Source organism: Gigantopelta aegis, chromosome 9, assembly GCF_016097555.1.
Source record: "Gigantopelta aegis isolate Gae_Host chromosome 9, Gae_host_genome, whole genome shotgun sequence".
Lineage (NCBI taxonomy): Eukaryota > Metazoa > Mollusca > Gastropoda > Neomphalida > Peltospiridae > Gigantopelta > Gigantopelta aegis.
This window is the reverse complement of record NC_054707.1, coordinates 8,122,471-8,142,489: the sequence shown is the minus strand read 5'-3', so window position 1 is coordinate 8,142,489 and position 20,019 is coordinate 8,122,471. Positions and strand designations below refer to the sequence as shown.

Sequence of the window (20,019 nt, the reverse complement as noted above, 5' to 3'; positions counted from 1 at the left end):
TATTATTCTCTATTTCTCACTTGTGTAGTTTAATAATGGGGCCAGTGCTGTATACTAACAGTTTTTGTACATTTTAAACTAATTTGCAATAAACAGGTTGTTCTGGACGGGATAACAAGGAGAACTTTATATGAATGGGCCCTAGATCCTTCACATTTCATCTGTAGGAGAACTCCCACTCTCAAAACAGTTTGTACTCTTTCTCATATTCCTAAAACAAATTCAACAGACCGGCCTCGGTGGCGCAGTGGATAAGCCATCGGACTACAGGCTGGTAGGTACAGGGTTCGCAGCCCGGTACCGGCTCCAACCCAGAGTGAGTTCTTAAGGGCTCAGTGGGTAGGTGTAAGGCCACTACACCCTCTTCTCTCTCACTAACCACTAACCAACTAACAACTAATCCACTGTCCTGGACAGCCAGCCCAGAGAGCTGAGGTATGTGCCCAGGACAGCGTGCTTGAACCTATATAAGCATGAAAATAAGTTGAAATCAAATCAACAGACCCATCATTGTTTTGTGTTTATCCGCCAACCCGCTCGTGGTTGACTGTTAACTTACGCGTAGGGGCGGAACGTAGCTCAGTGGTAAAGCACACGCCTGATGCGCGGTCGGTCTAGGATCGATCACCGTCGGAGGGCCCATTGGGCTATTTCTCATTCCAGCCAGTGTACCACGACTGGTATATCAACGGCCGTGGTATGTGCTATTTTGTCTGTGGGATGGTACATATAAAAGTATCTTGCTATTAATGGATAAATGTAACGGGTTTCCTCTCTATTACCATATGTTTGACATCCAATAGTTGATGATTAATAAATCAATTTGCTCTAGTGATGTCGTTAAACAAAACAAACAAACATTAACTGCTTATTATATATAACAGCAAAGGGTCTGTTTAATAGGTTCATGCTTCTACCAGACGACAGCCTCTAATACTAATTAGCAGGAAAAAATAGTTTAAATACTTTCTGACAAGGCAGCATATACCACGGTCTTTGACACTACTAAACAAAATAAATACATTATAATAAACAAACAAAAAACCCATAATTAAACCAAAATAAAACAACAGCACCACGACCACCACCACAAACAACAAATAAACCCCGACTTATTCTTAGTTATTTTACGATCCCAAAATTTAATCTAATTTTAATCCAAAATGATTTACCATTATTCCAGTTATTATCTTTTATACAACGGGTTTTTTATATTGACCCAAACACACGACCAAAACTTTACAATGGCCTAATTGCCCTATCTGTACTCATTTCGAAAAATAATCTTTGTAAAATCGCAGACATATCACAACTGCTTAAAGCCCCTACAATATAAACAATGACTTATTATCACGGACAATCCTTGCATGAACACTTAGCTGGGGTCGAGTTTGTACTGGAGATACTGTGCGAAAGACGAGCTTTACAATGACTTGTTCAGATTTTAGCCTGTTAAAATGTGTTGACCCGACTAACCGCATACTAACATTTCCACGCTACGATTAGCACGAACAAAAACAAAAACAAATAATAAAAATAATTTTTAAAACTCTGCTGACAACAATCATGAATTCAGCTATGTGCCTTTTAATCTTTTCGGATTAAAAAAAAAAAATTGTATTAGCGTAATTGGTATTTCAAACATTCCTTTAAATCAGTTGCCGTCCATTTATGGACCATAAAAATGGGAAAGATTATTTATGTTAAGCTTTGCGCATTATGTGGAAGGTATATGCCCAAACTGGAACAAAGTTAAAGCTAAAGTTTGTTTTGTTTGACACTACTGGATTTTATGTTTAATGATCAGCTATCGGATGTCAAACATTGGATAAGAGTTAAAAGATATATCTGAGCCATACACTGAAACATATAGTTTTTCTGTTTTAATATTCACTACCAAATTTATTTGCAAATATATAACACAGTGAGCATGGTAAGTACTACGATACCATGCGTAGAGCGACTGCAGTTTATACGTTATTAAAATGCAAGTTTATTTCATTTTAACTTCTTTTTGTGCTTTTATCCAATTAAGGTTCAAGCACGCTGTCCTGAGCACACACATCAACTATCTGGGCTGTCTGTCCAGGACAGAGGGTTGGTTAGTGGTTAGTGAGAGAAAAGGGTGTAGTGGTCTTGCACCTACCCATCGAGTCGTTAAAACTCGCTTAGAATTGGAGCCTGTACCGGGCTGCGAACCCTGTACCTGCCAGCCTGTGGTCCGATGGCTTAACCATGATACCCGTTTAAGGGGAGCTTATACTCTTGCTCCCCAGTTCAAGGAGAATAATTCATTTTAGCTCCCCTTAGCATGTGAATTTATATGGTATTAAAGGGGCGGGACGTAGCCCAGTGGTAAAGCGCTCGCTTGATGCGCGGTCGGTTTAGGATCGATCCCCGTCGGTGGGCCCATTGGGCAATTTCTCGTTCCAGCCAGTGCTGCACAACTGGTGTAACAAAGGCCGTGGTGTGCACTATCCTGTCTGTGGGATGGTGAATATAAAAGATCCTTAGCTGCTAATCGAAAAGAAAGGAGACCTCAGCAAATGTTCCAACCACAGAGGAATCACACTTCTATCAATGCCGGGGAAAGTCTTCCACAGAATCATCTTGGAAAGAATGAAAGCCGAAGTCCACCCGTTGCCGAGAGATCAACCAGCTGGATTCCGTCCGAACAGATCATGCGTGGATCAGATGGCAACACTGCGCATCATAGTAGAGCAATCCTTGGAGTGGAACGCCTCGCTCTACATCAGCTTTGTGGACTACGAAAAGGCTTTCGACAGTATAGACAGGGATACTCTGTGGAAACTATTACGACATTACGGCATACCAACCAAGCTGGTCAATCTGATTAAGAACAGTTACAAGGATGTGAGAGGGGTTGGAACAAAAAAGCTTACTTTCTTCCCAAGTCGAACAAAAGCTTTCAAATAGCATATCCTGGATTGGACAAAATTGGCCAATCGCAGCGAAGCTGACGAAATCCAGCCACGGGAATGTACTACGGGCAAATACTACTTGTGATCGCGCGATACGGCCTCAGACCACAATTAATTTCGCTATATGTTTCTATATAGCCTTAGTGGCTATAACATTTTTATTAATATCAGCAGGCCCGTGGATTTTGCCTGGGGGACACATACCCTGAAAAGGACAACCCCTGTTGTCCAGCTCTTTCTCCCAGCATATTGGTTTAAACAAACACACCCTCTAAACCAGGCCGGAGTACACCCATTTTACACAAAAAGCACTACTTTTGCATGGGTCGGAATTACCACAAACAAGTCTTCAATGTCAACAAGTTACACGTGTTTACAAACTACATGCTCTCCCCTGTCACTTCAGTCAAATAGCTGCCACTTCATAGCTGTCTGCCATGAAATAATCACAGTCAAACAGCAGACTACTTGCGGGTCAAATTTCCGGATTTTGGACAACCAAATGGGAAGAGAACTGTAATCTGAGGCCATACTACTTTCAATCTAACTCTTGTGCGCGGCGCGGCAGTCTCCATCAGCCAAAAGGCGCATATTTTTTTTGTTTTTTTTTTTAAGACGAAATGGAAAAGCGCATTTACGCGTTTCTGCGTAGCTCTCACATCCCTGCAGTTACGAAGGAACATGTTGCAGAGTAATTCATGGAGGACAACTAACCAACCGTTTCGAAGTGAAGACCGAAGTAAGACAAGGCTGCCTGCTGTCTGTCCCCGTTCCTCTTTCTTCTGGTTATGGATTGGATTATGAAGACCTGCACTACACAGAGAAGAAATGGAATCCAGTCTACACTGTGGATACAACTAAAGGACTTGGACTTTGCCGACGATCTGGCACTGTTGTCCCACAGCCACCAGATGCAGGAGATCACTGAATTGGTAGCCATCTCTTCACTAGTGGGGCTTAACATACATAATGGAAAGACAAACGTCCTCAAGGTAAACACAGCCAGCACTGAGCCAGTCACACTGGAAGGGAATGCACTTGAAGACATAGAGACCTTCACCTACCTGGGTAGTGTTGTTGACATGTAGGGTGGCACAGATGTGGATGTTAGAGCACGGATTCGCAATGCGAGAGTAGCATTTATACAGCTCAAGAACATCTGGAGCTCCAAAGTGTTGTCATTACATAAGAAAATACGCCTGTTTAACTCCAATGTGAAGTCGGTACTGCTGTATGGAACAGAAACATGGAGGACAACTAACATCACCATCAAGAAAGTACAGACCTTTATCAACAAATGTCTAAGAAGAACCCTCCAGATTCGTTGGTCAGACACCATCAGCAACATCGACATGTGGGAGAGAACACACCAACTGGCTGCTGGAGATGAGATTAGGAGACGATGGTCATACGCTCCGGAAACCAGCATCGAATATCACCAGGCAGGTTCTGACATGGAACCCACAAGGCAGAAGAAAAAGAGGCCGCCCAAAGAATACATGGTGAAGGGACCTCCAGGTGGACACCAAGAAGACAGGATACACCTGGAAGCACCAGAGCCCAGGACAGACAACTCTGAAAAACTTTAGTCAACGGCCTATGCCCCAGAATGGACGACGGGCATAAGTAAGCAAGCAAGCTGCTAATCGAAAAAGAGTAGCCCATGAAGTGGCGACAGCGGGTTTCCTCTGTCTATATCTGTGTGATCCTTAACCATGTCTGACGCCATATAACCGTAAATAAAATGTGTTGAGTGCGTCGTTATATAAAACATGTCCTTCCTTATATGGTATCAATATGATAATACTTAAATGGCTCCAATAATCTAAGTTAGGGGAGCAATTAATCACCCCTCAGATTGTTTTTGTGGGATTTTTTTTGTTTCGGGGGGGGGGGGGGTTTCGTTGGGGGGGGGGGGGGGGGAAGGAGGGAGTGTTACCGGTAAGATCTATAATGCCTGTCATTTGTATTAAGTAGGTCATCATATGTAATGTTAACAAAGCGTTTAGTTTCCATTCCAATTTCATAAATCATTTATAATAAGCAAAAACATGGGGTACAATTTTTATTGGTACATTACTGTCAAAGTAAAACCAACGTTTAATTATTATATTTTATGACCTTTTGTTCAACATCCTTATGGAAGCACACTTAGTCTCAATCATAATATAATATAACCATAATCGTCATAACAACAGTAATAACTGTTACACTGATACACTATAACCTCATATCATACCATACAATATAACTAATATTAAACACATTGTAATACGTGATTAAAATGCATAGACTGCGTCCCTGAAGAGTGAAATGTCAGCCTTGTTAAAATGAAAACCGAAAAAAAAAAAAAACATACTTTACGTTGAAACGAACACCACGACCCGTGCTTAAAAAACGTCTAAAATCAACTCTCTAATAACGTCATGCATATACAATTTGTAAGGCGTTAAAGTCTCAGACTCTAATTTAGTCTTGAGTATGCTCTAAAAACTTTTATAAGCTAGAGACCAGGGCTCGTGCTTATAAAACTGTAGAATATTGACTTAAAGCTCCAATGACATTATTCGAATATAATTTGTATGACGTTGCCATGACGTTAAAGTATACCGTAACTCTAATTTAGAGTCTTGAGTCTAGACTCTAAACGTTTTATAAGCAAGAGGCCAGGGCCCCTTCTTATAAAACTAAATTAGAGTATCGACTTAAATCTTCAATGACATTAATTTGTATGGCGTTGCCATGGCGTTAAAGCATCGGACTCTATTAGTCTTTGAGTTTAGACTAAACATTTTATAAGCACGGGGCCATGGACATCGCTTCGTGTTAAAATGGATACCAGGGGAACGACTTCATGTTATCCCTCTTCACAAGTCTTTGATTTATGTTGAGATTCGTTATTGCCGCCATCTCCTCATTCGTGAGGCTGAAGTCACATATCTGAAAGTTTTCCCTGATCCGCGACTCCGAACACGACTTCACCATCACCGCGCAGCCTCTCTGTAACGTCCACCTCAGCACCACCTGGGCGGGAGTCCTCGAGTGTTGCCTAGCAACCTTAGTCACTACGTCATCCTCCAAGATATTGAAGGTGCCTTCTCCCTGATAGTCCGCCACGCCTTTCGTCAGCGGGGAGTATGACGTCACGGATATCCCCTGCTCAAGGCAGAACTGCATGAGCTCCGTGTTGGTGATGTACGGGTTCATCTCGATCTGCAGATTGGCGGGCTTGTATTTCAGACCATCCGTCTGCAGAAGTCGTTCCACTTGCGCCATGTTGAAGTTGGAAATGCCGATAGCGCGCGCTTTTCCCGCGTCCACCAGCTTCTCCATGGCTCGCCATGTGTCTATATAGTCCGTGTCGTCTGCTAGAACCCCACGTGCGGCCTTCTTCAAGGACACGGGCCAGTGCATGAGGTAGAGGTCGACGTAGCTGGTCTTGAGGTCATCCAGCGACTCCCTCAAACCGACGGCCACCTCGTCGGGATCGTGGAAGTAGTTGCCGAGCTTCGTCGTGATGAAAACATCCTCTCTGCTGACGACGCCTTCGGATATCTTCTCCTTGACGGCCTTCCCGACGTCGGCCTCGCTTTCGTACACCCAGGCGGTGTCGATGTGGCGGTAACCCACATCAATGGCGGTCTTAACGGCGTCGTAGATGCCTGGCAGACGATAGTTCCATGTACCCAGACCCAGCGCAGGCATTGAATGACCAGTGTTCAGCTTCATACAAGGAATTGTATTGGCCATTATTTGAGGTATGCTGAAAACAAAGAATATAGAACATTATTTTCGTGATTAGATAAATGCAGGTGACTATATTTCAAAATCTTATGTAACCGAATGTTGGTTCTAGTGATTTTTGCCTACTGTTCGGTTACGTGAATTGTGTCTGCGTAACAGATGACTTACCTAATCCTAACACATGTATGGTTCTGTACTACAGAGATATTTCAAAATATAGATTTTTTTTGTGTTTTTGTTGTAGTTTTTTTTTTGTTTTTTGGGGGGTGTTGTGTTTTTTTTGTTTTTTCTTTGTTTGTGTCGTAGTTGTTTGTTTTTTTTGTGGGTTTTTTATGTGGGTTTTTTTTTGGGGGGTGGGGGGGTGGGGGTGCCATTAGATAGTATCTTTCGATTTGAAATTTTGGAATCCGTAAATAAAATTTTAGTGAACATAAGTGTTCAACTTTAAATTCCTAATTTAACAGTTCACCAAGTATTACCCATCAATTTAAAGTCAGACTTTTTATATAGCCCAACACCGGCTTTTTAGAATTATGAAATTATTCCAGTATTATGTTTATTTGTGTCCTTGTTACAACTACGTTTACATGATATACATGTAGATGTTCTGTTCAAAATTATTTTTAAAACCTCATCATTATACTCGAGATTGCTGCTTTAAGTTTAATGTCAATTTTTACACGCAGATGATAAGGGAAATAACTCTTGTTGTACAGACAATACAGTTTCTTTGTATTTAGGCCTATGTGGCAACTCCGATATCAAATCAGCCGATTAAATTATCTTTAACACACTCGTACACATACATGCGCAATGATCATCCACCCTCAGGCCCGTAGCCAATGGGGGTTGGTCGACCCCCTACCGGTGACTTTTTTTTTTTTAATATGCCCCCCGGATACCCCTAAGCAACTCGGGCACTTTGCGTCCTCATGTGCCTCGCCATAAGTCTAAACGACCCCCCCCCCCCCCTCAAAATCCTGGCTACGAGTCTGACCCTCCACCCTACCCCATCCCTTTCATCAGCTCTATTTGTGTTATCACTATGATTATGATATCCGCTCTTTGTTTTGACAAAACGATGCGAGGTAGCGAGGAGTCTGTAATGAAATAATATGCCACTGGTCAAGTTCCTGACTTACAAAAATATTATAGTTATAAAACCATAATTGTATTCGATGTAATGTAGTTTATATTCTGAATTTAAATTACGAATACACGTATACACGAAATACTGAACAAGGAAAAAATACTTACCGGTGGGACTGCCTTACCGGTGTTGAGTAAGAATGTTCCGCATAAAATAATACATTATTGATGCGGTAGAAGCAGTATTGTAATCGTTAGAGCATGAAACACATAAGACTGAGTGACCATTTTGACACCGGTACACGAAATTTGACTGTTGAAGGCGCAAACCCTAGTTTCAGTCTGTGGAAATGGAAACCAAGTTTAGTTAATCTACAAACCTGCAACACACATTTGGATACGGTTATAACGGAGAGAAGCTAAAGTATGTGATGTTTAAAAAGGAAAATACTGTCTAAAAATAACCAAAGCTGGTCTTAATAACCATCACTTCTTAAACGAACGTGAGGGTTGTTGTTTAGAAACTTGGGTCTGTCACTTAAAAGGTTTGTTGCATTGTAAGATGTTTCCGACTAAAAAAAAAACAACAGTAGTGTCGGAAATAGAATAAAACTGATTTTCGTCAATTATTTCTTTCATATTAAACTGACAAGTAAATATTTTGTAAATACCTATTTAATGATACTCTACCTAATTTAGCATTTACTTGTTTGGGCTCTCGTTGATGTACAAGGTGGTGTTTACTCTTGAAATAAAATTAAAAATATCGGTAAACAGATTTGTGACCTTTATTGGAACAGACTATAACACATGTTGATGGATATGTGTCAGTTTCATTTACCCTTAAACAAACTTTTAATTTAAAACTGCAAGATAATTGCAGCATAAATTATTAATTTTGCCCAGCTTATTTAGTGAATATAAATTCAATATAAATACAGTAGAAATTTACACAATCTTGCAACCACTTAAAGGTGCTATATCAGAAGTTATATGTGAAGCATCTGTTTGTGATAAAGATTCTTCAATAAAATTGTATTTTCTACTAGTAGATCAAACCATTTCCTATAATCATTTATGGGCATATAGTTAAAGGTGTAGTCTTTAAATTTTAAATTAAAATTTAATTAAAAAAAAAAATGATTTGCAATAGCTGTCATTATGCAACTTTGAGATAGCACCTTTAATACCGGAAAATAGATCACAAACTCAAAATGGTTCTTGACAGTTTTGCTCAAAAGTTACTTATAAATGTCTACAAATATTTTGTTTTGGAGAGAAATAGGGGTAAACCATCATTAGAAACGGTCTCTCACATATTGTAACAGGAATGAAATTGACATTGTTGACCAAACTTTGTTATAGTCTGTTCCAATAAAGTGCACAAATCACCTGTTTACTGACATATTTCTTTTAATTTCAAGAGTAAACACCACCTTGTACATCAATTAGAGCCAAAACACGTAAATGCTAAATTAGGTAGACTATAATTAAATAGATATTTACAAAATATTTACTTGTCTGCTTAATATGTCAGAAATAATCGACGAAAATCATTTTTATTCTATTTCCGACAGCACAATAATAAAATATTTCTACGATTAAACTCAGGCTTACATATTAAATATATTTTGTTGTTTAGAATATCAGTGTCTATATATTTAATGTGTTTCTGGTCGTCTTAATATTTGTAAGAAGCCCAAACTGGATTTTGTCTTGAAATAAATTAATTTCGTACATACGAATTTTTTTTTATTGTAGGAAATAAAATGAAATTTAACCTAGTACAAATATTAGAACGATCAGAAACATGTTTAATATACAGCCACTACTATTTTATGCAGAAAAATATATTTGATATGTAATTACTATCGTTAAAAAGTTTCCGTTAGTCGATAACATCTTAAAAATTGCAACAAACTCAGGAATGTCCCGTTAATCTGCAAACCTGAAACATACATTTGGATAGGGTTATAACGGAGAGAAGCTAAAGTCTGTGATGTTTAAAAAGGAAAATACTGTCTAAAAATAACTATAGCTGGTCTTAATAACCATCACTTCTTAGACGAACGTGAGGGTTGTTTTGTTTTGTTGTTTTTTTAGAAACTAGGGTCCGTCACTTTAAAGGAACAGACCCTAGTTTTAACATGTAAAAGTTAACACTAAGTTTAGTTAATCTACAAACCTGTAACACATGAAAATTAACACTAAGTTTAGTTAATCTGCAAACCTGTAACACATGAAAATTAACACTAAGTTTAGTTAATCTACAAACCTGTAACACATGAAAGTTAACACTAAGTTTAGTTAATCTACAAACCTGTAACACATGAAAATTAAAAAGTTTAGTTAATCTACAAACCTGTTAACACTAAGTTTAGTTAATCTACAAACCTGTAACACATGAAAATTAACACTAAGTTTAGTTAATCTACAAACCTGTAACACATGAAAATTAACACTAAGTTTAGTTAATCTACAAACCTGTAACACATGAAAATTAACACTAAGTTTAGTTAATCTGCAAACCTGTAACACATGAAAATTAACACTAAGTTTAGTTAATCTGCAAACCTGTAACACATGAAAATTAACACTAAGTTTAGTTAATCTGCAAACCTGTAACACATGAAAATTAACACTAAGTTTAGTTAATCTGCAAACCTGTAACACATGAAAATTAACACTAAGTTTAGTTAATCTGCAAACCTGTAACACATGAAAATTAACACTTAGTTTAGTTAATCTGCAAACCTGTAACACATGAAAATTAACACTAAGTTTAGTTAATCTGCAAACCTGTAACACATTTGGATAAAGTTACAATTGACTGAGTCTGTGACTTTGAAATGGTGAAATACCCTCTAAAATAGACTAAAACTCGACTCCATAACCGTTACTTCTCAGACGCACGTGCGTTTTTAAAAATATGAGAAATGCATTTTGTGATATTAAAGCCACCAGGATGACCAAAAATACTTCGAATGTGCGGAAATGGATAATCTAAACAATAAAATCTAAGTAAAGTATGATTTCAAAACGGCTCTAATAGTCAAAAATATGCCTTAGTGTTTAAAAACTAGGGCATGTCCCTTTAAGCTATTGTGCTGCAATTCTACTGTTTATCACGACAGTTGGTGGATAACGAATAATTATTACTGTTTTATAGATTTAGGAGGTAGCCTATGGTTAGGCCTACACTTTATGCAGTTTAGAACCATAGGCGTACGGGCTCCCATTTTTGTATGCGGCAGGCTGGGTTTTGTCGGAATTAAATGAAAATGCCCAACATAATTTTATTCATATTCTTACAACCCGTTGGAGAGAACACCATGCGTTATTTTTTTTATAACACATAGTTGTTTACGCACTTACGTGTGCTAACAATTTCAAGACATGCGACTGGCTCCTCCTAGGTGATGACCAGGTTACCAATGCCGTACATCCAATAAAAAATAGCACGGTGAAAATCGATTACACTGCGACGTATAGTTAACCTGGCAGTCATGTGTCTGTGACCCGTAAGTCGGCTTCAAGTGCAAAGGGTTGTAAATATCTTTTAGTCGATTTGCTTAAAATCTGTTTTTGAGGTTATGTAAGCAATAGAATAATACATTTGTGTCCGTTAGATACCATTTATCTCACAATTCGTTGTTTAAAAACGTGTCAAACTCGCTTTCGCTTGTTAGATACATTTTAAAACAACTCGTTGAGAGATAAATGGTAACTAACGGCCACTCGTGTATTATTCTCTATTTAGCATTTCTAACAAACAGCTATATAGGGTTGCAAACGAATCACTACGCATTTTTACATGGGTTACAACTAATTTTGAGGGTAGAATGATGGAAATACATAGTAAAAAGGTCTCAGGTTAACACATTTTGCCCGAATATTTATAATTTTTGCCCGAATTTGAGGTTTCGCTCCAGCAGTTTGTGAGCAGTTGCCCCCCCCCCCCCCCCCCCCCCCCCCCCCGTCTCGTAAGCTCATGTTCAGAACAGTAAGAACAGCACAAGTACCTAAGTGTTTTATTAGGGGGTTCGGAGGGAGGGCATAAGTGTACGAGACAAAGTTAAAGTTTGTTTTCTTTAATGACACCACTAGAGCACATTGATTTATTACGCAACGGCTATTGGATGTCAAACATTGGTAATTTTGACATATTGTCTTCAGAGGAAACCCGCTACATCGTTCCTCATGCACTTAACCACAGACAGGATAGCACATACCACGGCCTTTGATATACCAGTCATGGTGCACTGGCTAGAACGAGAAATAGTCCCATGGTCTAAACATGATAGAGATATTCGGGCAAAATATTCTAACCTGAGACCATTTTACCGTGTATTTCCATCATTCTACCATCAAAATTACTAGTTGTAAAAATGCGTAGTGATTCATAAGCCAGCCTGCTCTCCTACAAAAATGGGAGCCCGTACGCCTATTGGGGGGGGGGGGGGGGGGGGGTGTGTGTGTGTGTGTGTAGGGGGTGGGGGGGGGGGGGTGGGGTGGGGTTCGAAACATTTTGCTTCAAGCAAATTTTCATGACCCGACGAAAATTTGCTTGCTGCTGTCTACACCCCTCACATTGCACATTTTCCCACCCGTGCCAGCTTTGTTAGTTGCTACCAACTAACAGATCTGGGCTACGTCCCGCCCGAACATCTCCAAGTCGAATGGCGGAGGAAGCAACATGTTCGAGAAAAGGAAAAAAGAATACGAAAGAAAACAAATCGAACAGTTGTGTCAAATTTCGTTGAACGTAGAGTTACAATGTAACAGTTAAATACATGCTATTATTAACGAAATCGATTAGTTTCAAACTTATCTTTTTTAAATGAACCGCAAATTACCTACAGCAAATATTAATATTGGGAAAGTATAGACGAATTACTGGTGAAGGACTGTTGACGTACTGCTAAAGTACTGCTGAGTACATCTGAACTTGATGCTGCAGCTGGTGTTCTCGCAACGCTGAACTATACACACGTGATCACTGCTGTTGTCGTATTGAACTGTGTCGTCGGCGGGGCTGGCGGTGTTTTAATTACACGCCGACATGAAACGAATATTGGTTTAATAACACCTCGACACACTTTAAACTACAGCTGTTTGGCGTCTAACATGGTTATTTCGACATTTGAGAGAGATAGAGAGAGAGAGAGAGAGAGAGAGAGAGAGAGAGAGAGAGAGAGAGAGAGAGAGAGAGAGAGAGAGAGAGAGAGAGAGAGAGAGAGAGAGAGAGGAGAAGAGGAAGAAAAGACAGAGAAACGGAGAGAGAGGGCGGGGGGGGGGGGGAGAGAGGGGCAGGCTACTCCAAACGATAAAGTAGCAAAGATCTTTTGTATGATCTTTCCCATAGACAGGTCAGTGCATACCACAGTGTTTGATATACAAGTCATTAGGCACTGACTGAGAAACCCGAATTCGTCGAGGGAGATCGATCTCGCTACCCATCACACCTCACACGAGCGCTCTACCACTGAGCTACATTCCGTGCCTCTGTACGGACATTCATTCATTTTAACTTATTTTCGTGCTTATAGCCAATTAAGGTACAAGCACGCTGTCCTGGGCACACACCTCAGCTGTCTGGGCTGTCTGTCCAGGACAGTGGAATATAGTTGTTAGTTGGTTAGTGGTTATTGCGAGAGAAGAGGGTGTAGTGGCCTTACACCTACCCACTGAGCTCATAAGAACTCGCTCTGGGTTGGAGCCGGTATCTACCAGCCTGAAGTCCGATGGCTTAACCATTGCGCCACCGAGGCCGGTCTGTACGGACAGACCACTTCTGTAACCAGGTTGCACTGTACCAAATCAGCAAATTAAGTTTCAAGGAGTAAAAGATGCTGCAACTCTGATTGGTAGATTGGTAATATTATTTAGCATTGTTTATTTACGCTGCTATATTTATTCCCAATAAATAAATAAATAAATGTAATATTATTTAGTAAACAGTTGTTATGCAGTATACTCCCGTTAAAGGTTGAAAACACACACACACACACACACACACACACACACACACACACACACACACACACACACACACACACACATGTATTTGTAATGACAATGTGGGTCGCTGATAAAAAAAAAAAACGTTCTCTAAGTGTCTTAATGCTATGGGACAACCCATTTTGTTGCAGATAGATTAAATGTAAAGTTCCATTCGTTTTCTTTTTTTTTCTTTTTTTTTTACGAATACTGCATGATGTGTTGATGCGATGTTTACATCACTTTTATTGGAAAATATTAACATTATCGGCAATGGGGATAGTTTTACTAGAACAGAACCTTGAACATTCACCTTTTTTTTTTTACCGATCAGTTTCGCGATAACAGTTAACGGTCGATATTACCACACAAACACACACAAAAACTATTTTCCATATCGCCTTACAGAAAACAATTTCCATGTTCTATGTTATCTTTGATACTGGGGAATTTATTTCATGGGTTTTTTTCTCTGAAGAAAATTAAACTCAATGTTGTTGGGGGGTTTTCTATCGTCTAAAGAATATTTATTAAACGGTTTAAGATGTCAGCGACATCTCTAAACACGTGAGGATTCCTTCACATGGCAAGACAACGTACCACGTGACTGTCATAAACGACACTATAAATTAACGTAATCGAATTGATTAAAATTATGAAAGGGCAGCTTTTAGTTTATCGATTGGTGATGTTTGTCAATGCTAGATATGACTACCAAAGTAAGGAGTCTTCGTAAGCGTACGGGACGGGGGTGGGGGCAATTGTCCTAGTGCTGGAACAAATCCTCAAATTCGGGCAAAAATGATAGAGATATTCGGGCAAAATGTGCTAAAGTGAGCCCTCTTTCCATGTATTTTCATCATTCTATACTCTTCAAAAAAGTAGGGGAACTCTGATAAGAATTTACAGTTGCCAAAATTGTAAGGTATATTAGCTGTGGGGAATGATATATGATAATAGTGAATTAACTGGGCAAACATTATAACCGGTAGTTCAGTATTACAGTAGGTTTTATGACCACCAAAGATCTTGAAGGACGACTGGGGTCAGAAGTGAAATTTGAAAGTTTACGGGTTTTTTATCAGTAAATCGCAAATTCAAACACTAAAAATTACTAAAAATAAAACAATAACAACTATGATAAACAGGATGAAAAAGATTGACAAACATAATGTTCTACAGTGATTAATGGTCCTTCCTGTAAATTGTAAAAATCGAGAATGACACCCCACGCACGTGCGTGATGCATGTGAAAACTATGGAATGTGTTTCGGTGTGTTGTTAAACAGACCTGAACGTTCTTTACTAGGATGCCTGTGGTCAAAACATATGTTCGGTCTAATAGTTGATATTAACATGAATATTTCAGGTTCCCCTACTTTTTGTGAAGAGGATATCTTCAAAATTAGTTGTAATCCATAAAAAAAATTGTAGTGCTTCTTTTGCAACCCTATACAGCTGTTTGGCAGGAATGCTAATAGCCTGTCTTGGACACGGCCACCAGGGAATCTTGGAGGATGTTTCTAAGACAGTTGTGCTTGAGTCGTTATTGAGTAATGATTGAAAAAAAAACAAAAAAACGTTTTTATCCAAATTCGGGCATTTTCGTTTAAATCGGACAAAACCCACCTACAACAATGGGAGCCCGTACGCCTATGGACTTCTTCAAGGTGTTCAGTGAAAAATAGTCCCGGAAAACACGATCTGATTAAAAGCAGGGCCGAGTTCAGCAAGACGGAGCAGAAAAAAGAAAAAACGCAAATGTCACCGAAACGTTAGCAGGCTGAACTTGGTAAAAACCTCATTGGGAGGCTATCTATTACACAGATATGGTTTTAAAAGGGTTAATGATTTTTATTATTTTTCGTTCAGAGTGAACACGGCATTCTTCCAGTTGTATATCTGACCAAGGAACAGGTTATCCGGTGACCAGCTGATCTTTCTTCGACCAATCAAAACAGCGCTGGTATTGACATGCCAATAACTTGATGTATTGGAATGATTGTTCATAAAAGAAAAACCAAATGGATAAGAAATGTCGTGTGTTACTAGCGGAGAAAACAAAATACGTTAAGACAGGGATTTTTAGGAAAGCATTATTTTAATGCTGAAACCCAGTAATAAAGCACGCTGTATTGGGCATACAATTTAGCTACCAGGGCAGTCTATGGCATAGATTAAAGTTAAAGTTTGTTTTGTTTAAGGACACCACTAGAGCACATTTGATATACCAGTCGAGCTGCACCGGTTGGAACGAAAACTAGCCGATTTACCACTGAGTTACGTCCCTCCCCGCATATATTAAAGGGGAAGTCTAAAAGATGCACAATGATATACAAATAGTTCTTGATTTTGCTTGTGAAATTTAAAGGTTATACCTTAAACTACATACTCACACAAAATTAAATCCAAATAATTTCACTATTTCACTAATGCAAAATAAAAACACAAATACATTTTAATAAACTTGTGTGTTAGCGATCACTGAATAACGTCAACTGCCTTGTCAAGTGGGCGAATTGACCTAGCAATGACGCGAATTGACCTAGCAATTACGCGAATTGACCAAGCAATGGCGCAAATTGTCTAGCATTCGTTGAGACTAGTATCCCACATTCATATTTGGAAAAACAAAAACAAAAACAAAACAAAACAATGAGCAAACACATTTTTATTATTCCAGCATTTTATTCCCCACCTTGCCCCGTATTATATTTGGTTGGGGTTGGGTTTTTTTTTGTTCGTGCTTAACAGACGCAGGCACACAAATTTCTGTAGGGGTGGGTTTGGCGGGGGTCAAGACTGTAGCAAGCGAAGTTTATATAATAGTGAGGTCGAGACATGTTCCCCCGGAAAATATATTGGAAAACAAATTTGCTTGAGCTGGGGGTGGGGGTGCGGGTTCGACCTATTGTCCTGAACATATATATACACTTTAGATATCCGCGGTGGTTGTCTAGTTTGTCTAGGAAAGTGGATATAAATGGCTAACTGATTCAAGGATTGATTTTCTTCAGACTCGTGTCAGAAAAGCCATCTACAAAAGAGCCCGTCCCAGGAACTATTATATCCGGACTAATATAGCGCTTATAGTTAGACAATTAAGACGTACTTTGCCCCTAACCAACAAAGTAATATATCTCGACGAAAGCAAAAGAGGCCGGAGACAATTTAACACTTAGTGTGTGCGATGTAATTACGCGAAGCGGCGGTAGGGGGCGCTTTTCGGCCACGGCGTCAATTTTGGCGCATACCGTAGCAAGAACTCCCAAATGATTTCAGCCAAATTAGATCGGAGTCGGTAGTTATTACCAGTACGGTCGACGGCAACGTCTCTTCGTGATGTATCTCCAGTACGGACCAGGCCCCGGTGAATTAGCAGAACTGAAGTTGCGTTGTAGCGTGAAGAAGAGAATTCCTTTTCTTTACAAATTCAATAAATAAATAAAATACGGAGACAGTTGATAATAGTTACACGAGATACGCAGATGATATTAATACGTTTTGCAACGCCGTGACCACATATAGAACGGGAGACAATCTTGCTGCTGTCATCATGTGTTGCTTAGCTAATATGTTCCATTTGGGAATTTTCTTGATAAAAAGAATTTATCGTGTGTTCACCGTGTTTTATTGTTTCTCGTTATGTGTGGCCGTCGTATTTAAAGAAAGAAAGAAATGTTTTATTTAACGACGCACTCAGCACATTTTATTTACGGTTATATGGCGTCCGACATATGGTTAAGGACCACACAGATATTGAGAGAGGAAACCCGCTGTCGCCACTTCACGGGCTACTCTTTTCGATTAGCAACAAGGGATCTTTTATATACACCATCCCACAGACAGGGTAGTACATAGCACGGCCTTTGATATACCAGTTGTGGAGCACTGACTTGAACGAGAAATAGCCCAAAGGGCCCACCGACGTGAATCGATCCTACATCTACCGAGCATCGAGCGAGCGCTGTACCACTGGGCTACGCCCCCCCCCCCCCCCCACCTCCCACCCGTTGTATTTAAAGACAGTACGCTAGAAATAAATACCAGGTAGCAGTTGAGACGATAGTTTCAAAACAAACATGATTTAATAATAGTTTTCATTTGGTTCGCGTGTTTGACATTTACATGTGTGTGTCCGCTGTCCGTGTTAAAGAAACTGCACTCAGTTTGCTGCCATTATAACATGTTTCCCATTAACAGACTCTTTCTTATGATGAACATTACATATTAAAACTTTATTTTGTTTAACGACACCTCTGGAGCACATTGATTTATTAATCATCTGCAATTGGATGTCAAACATTTGGTAATTTTGACATAGTCATAGAGAGGAAACCCGCTACATTTTTCCATTTGTAGCAAGGGATCTTTTATATGCACCATCCCACAGACAGGACAGCACATACCACGGCCTTTGGTATACCAGTCGTGGTGCACTGGCTGAACATTACATATTAAATGCATTTTCCTCTTTAGAATAGCAATTTCTCTATATTCCCGGTTTTTTGGTGTCGTTTTAACTTTAGTAGAAGCCCAAACCTCCCAATAATTTCGTACATACGGAAAACATAATAAATAAGAAGATAAAAAATTAAATTGAAGCTACTACGAACATTATTACGGTCAGAAACAAACAGCATATACAGAATTTGATATTTCAACAAGAACCCTTTAATGTGTAATTATAGTCGTTAAAAAGGCCCTGTTAGTTGAGGAAATTTTAGCAATGGTAGCAGACTGATAAAAAAAACCCCACTTTAATGTTGATTTTTGTATTCAGTAATAAACTGCATGTTTGTTTTGATTTTGGGGGTGTTCCATTGATCAGCTATTACGTGCATGCCTATCGTGACACGTTGTCTTACTTCAATCGACCGGCCTCGGTGGCGTCGTGGCAGGCCATCGGTCTACAGGCTCGTAGGTACTGGGTTCGGATCCCAGTATAGGCATGGGATTTTTAATCCAGATACCGACTCCAAACCCTGAGTGAGTGCTCCGCAAGGCTCAATGAGTAGGTGTAAACCACTTGCACCGACCAGTGATCCATAACTGGTTCAACAAAGGCCATGGTTTGTGCTATCCTGCCTGTGGGAAGCGCAAATAAAAGACCCCTTGCTGCCTGTCGTAAAAAGAGTAGCCTATGTGGCGACAGCGGGTTTCCTCTAAAAACAGTGTCAAAATGACCATATGTTTGACGTCCAATAGCCGATGATAAGACAAAAAAATCAATGTGCTCTAGTGGCGTCGTTAAATAAAACAAACTTTTTTACTTCAATCGTCAAAAGTGTGTAAATATAAAAGTGTGGCCCCCTCCCAACACTTTTTGGTACCTTCCTGCGCCACCAATCTCTCTCACTCTCTCTCTCTCTCTCTGAATACATGTTATCATACACTTGTCAACAGGTTCTTTCTCCTGTACCCACCTCCCCTCCTCATTTTATCTCTGGTTACCTCTCTCTCTCTCTCTCTCTCTCTCTCTCTCTCTCTCTCTCTCTCTCTCTCTGTGTGTGTGTGTGTGTGTGTACGTACATCCCCCCCCCCCCCCCCCCCCCCCCCGCCTTGCCACCTTCATACGCCACTGGCATATGTACATAGATAAAACCTTTTTTTTCAAATTTGCGTGTTAATCTGGGTTATGTTTTTGGTTGTGCGTGTGTACTGGTGTGTGGGCTTGTTTTGTAGGCTATTGTTTATTTGGGAGTAGATTTGTTGTTGTTAATGGGGTTTTCTTTCTCTTTTTTTCTTCTATTGTTTTTTTTTTGAGGGGGGGAGGTAAAATTGTTTTTAAAATATTAGGTTTTTTGTTTTGCCTGCCACTTACGCTTATAATCATGTATAGAACAATGTCTTCATTTTAACATAAATATTTTAACACATATATTTTGATGTAAACAAAACAAGTACTGTTACTATAGGTAGGTGTTTTTAGGTTAAACTATATATTTAGCTGTTATTACAGCAAAAGTTACACTTTATAATGCAATGTATATAGGCCTAATCAATTTATAGCAAACGAAATATTTAGTCAAACAGGCGCATGTGCAGGAAATTGTGTACAGGAAGTCTAGACTGGCTACTGGTGTTTTTAGGGGATGGGTCGGGTCATGCGCCCCAAAAATACACCGAAAAAACCCCAGCTAAACAAACACCTTTTTTTTTTTCTTTTTTTTTGGAAATAACAAAAATATACTATTTTTGTGTGTAATTTAGAAAACAAGCAGCTCAGAAATAAATAACTTGT

General features: G+C 39.4%; 1 protein-coding gene and 1 pseudogene across 1 annotated transcript; one reads left to right on the top strand and one right to left on the bottom strand.

Moving 5' to 3' along the window:
- Nucleotides 1-1,719: 1,719 nt before the first annotated feature.
- Nucleotides 1,720-4,568, top strand: LOC121380812 (annotated as a pseudogene).
- Nucleotides 4,569-4,994: 426 nt separating this feature from the next.
- On the bottom strand, nucleotides 4,995-7,962 carry LOC121381009 (aldo-keto reductase family 1 member B1-like). The gene is made up of 2 exons (XM_041510081.1): nucleotides 7,944-7,962; nucleotides 4,995-6,705 (listed from the first exon to the last, which is right to left on the bottom strand). The coding sequence occupies exon 2, from the start codon at nucleotides 6,690-6,692 to the stop codon at nucleotides 5,769-5,771; it is 924 nt and encodes a 307-aa protein (XP_041366015.1). The 5' UTR covers nucleotides 6,693-6,705; nucleotides 7,944-7,962; the 3' UTR covers nucleotides 4,995-5,768.
- Between the last annotated feature and the right edge of the window lie 12,057 nt (nucleotides 7,963-20,019).

Bases quoted from the DNA above. Each gene is read 5' to 3' on its own strand.
- LOC121381009 (XM_041510081.1), bottom strand. From the start codon at position 6,692: ATGGCCAATACAATTCCTTGTATGAAGCTGAACACTGGTCATTCAATG.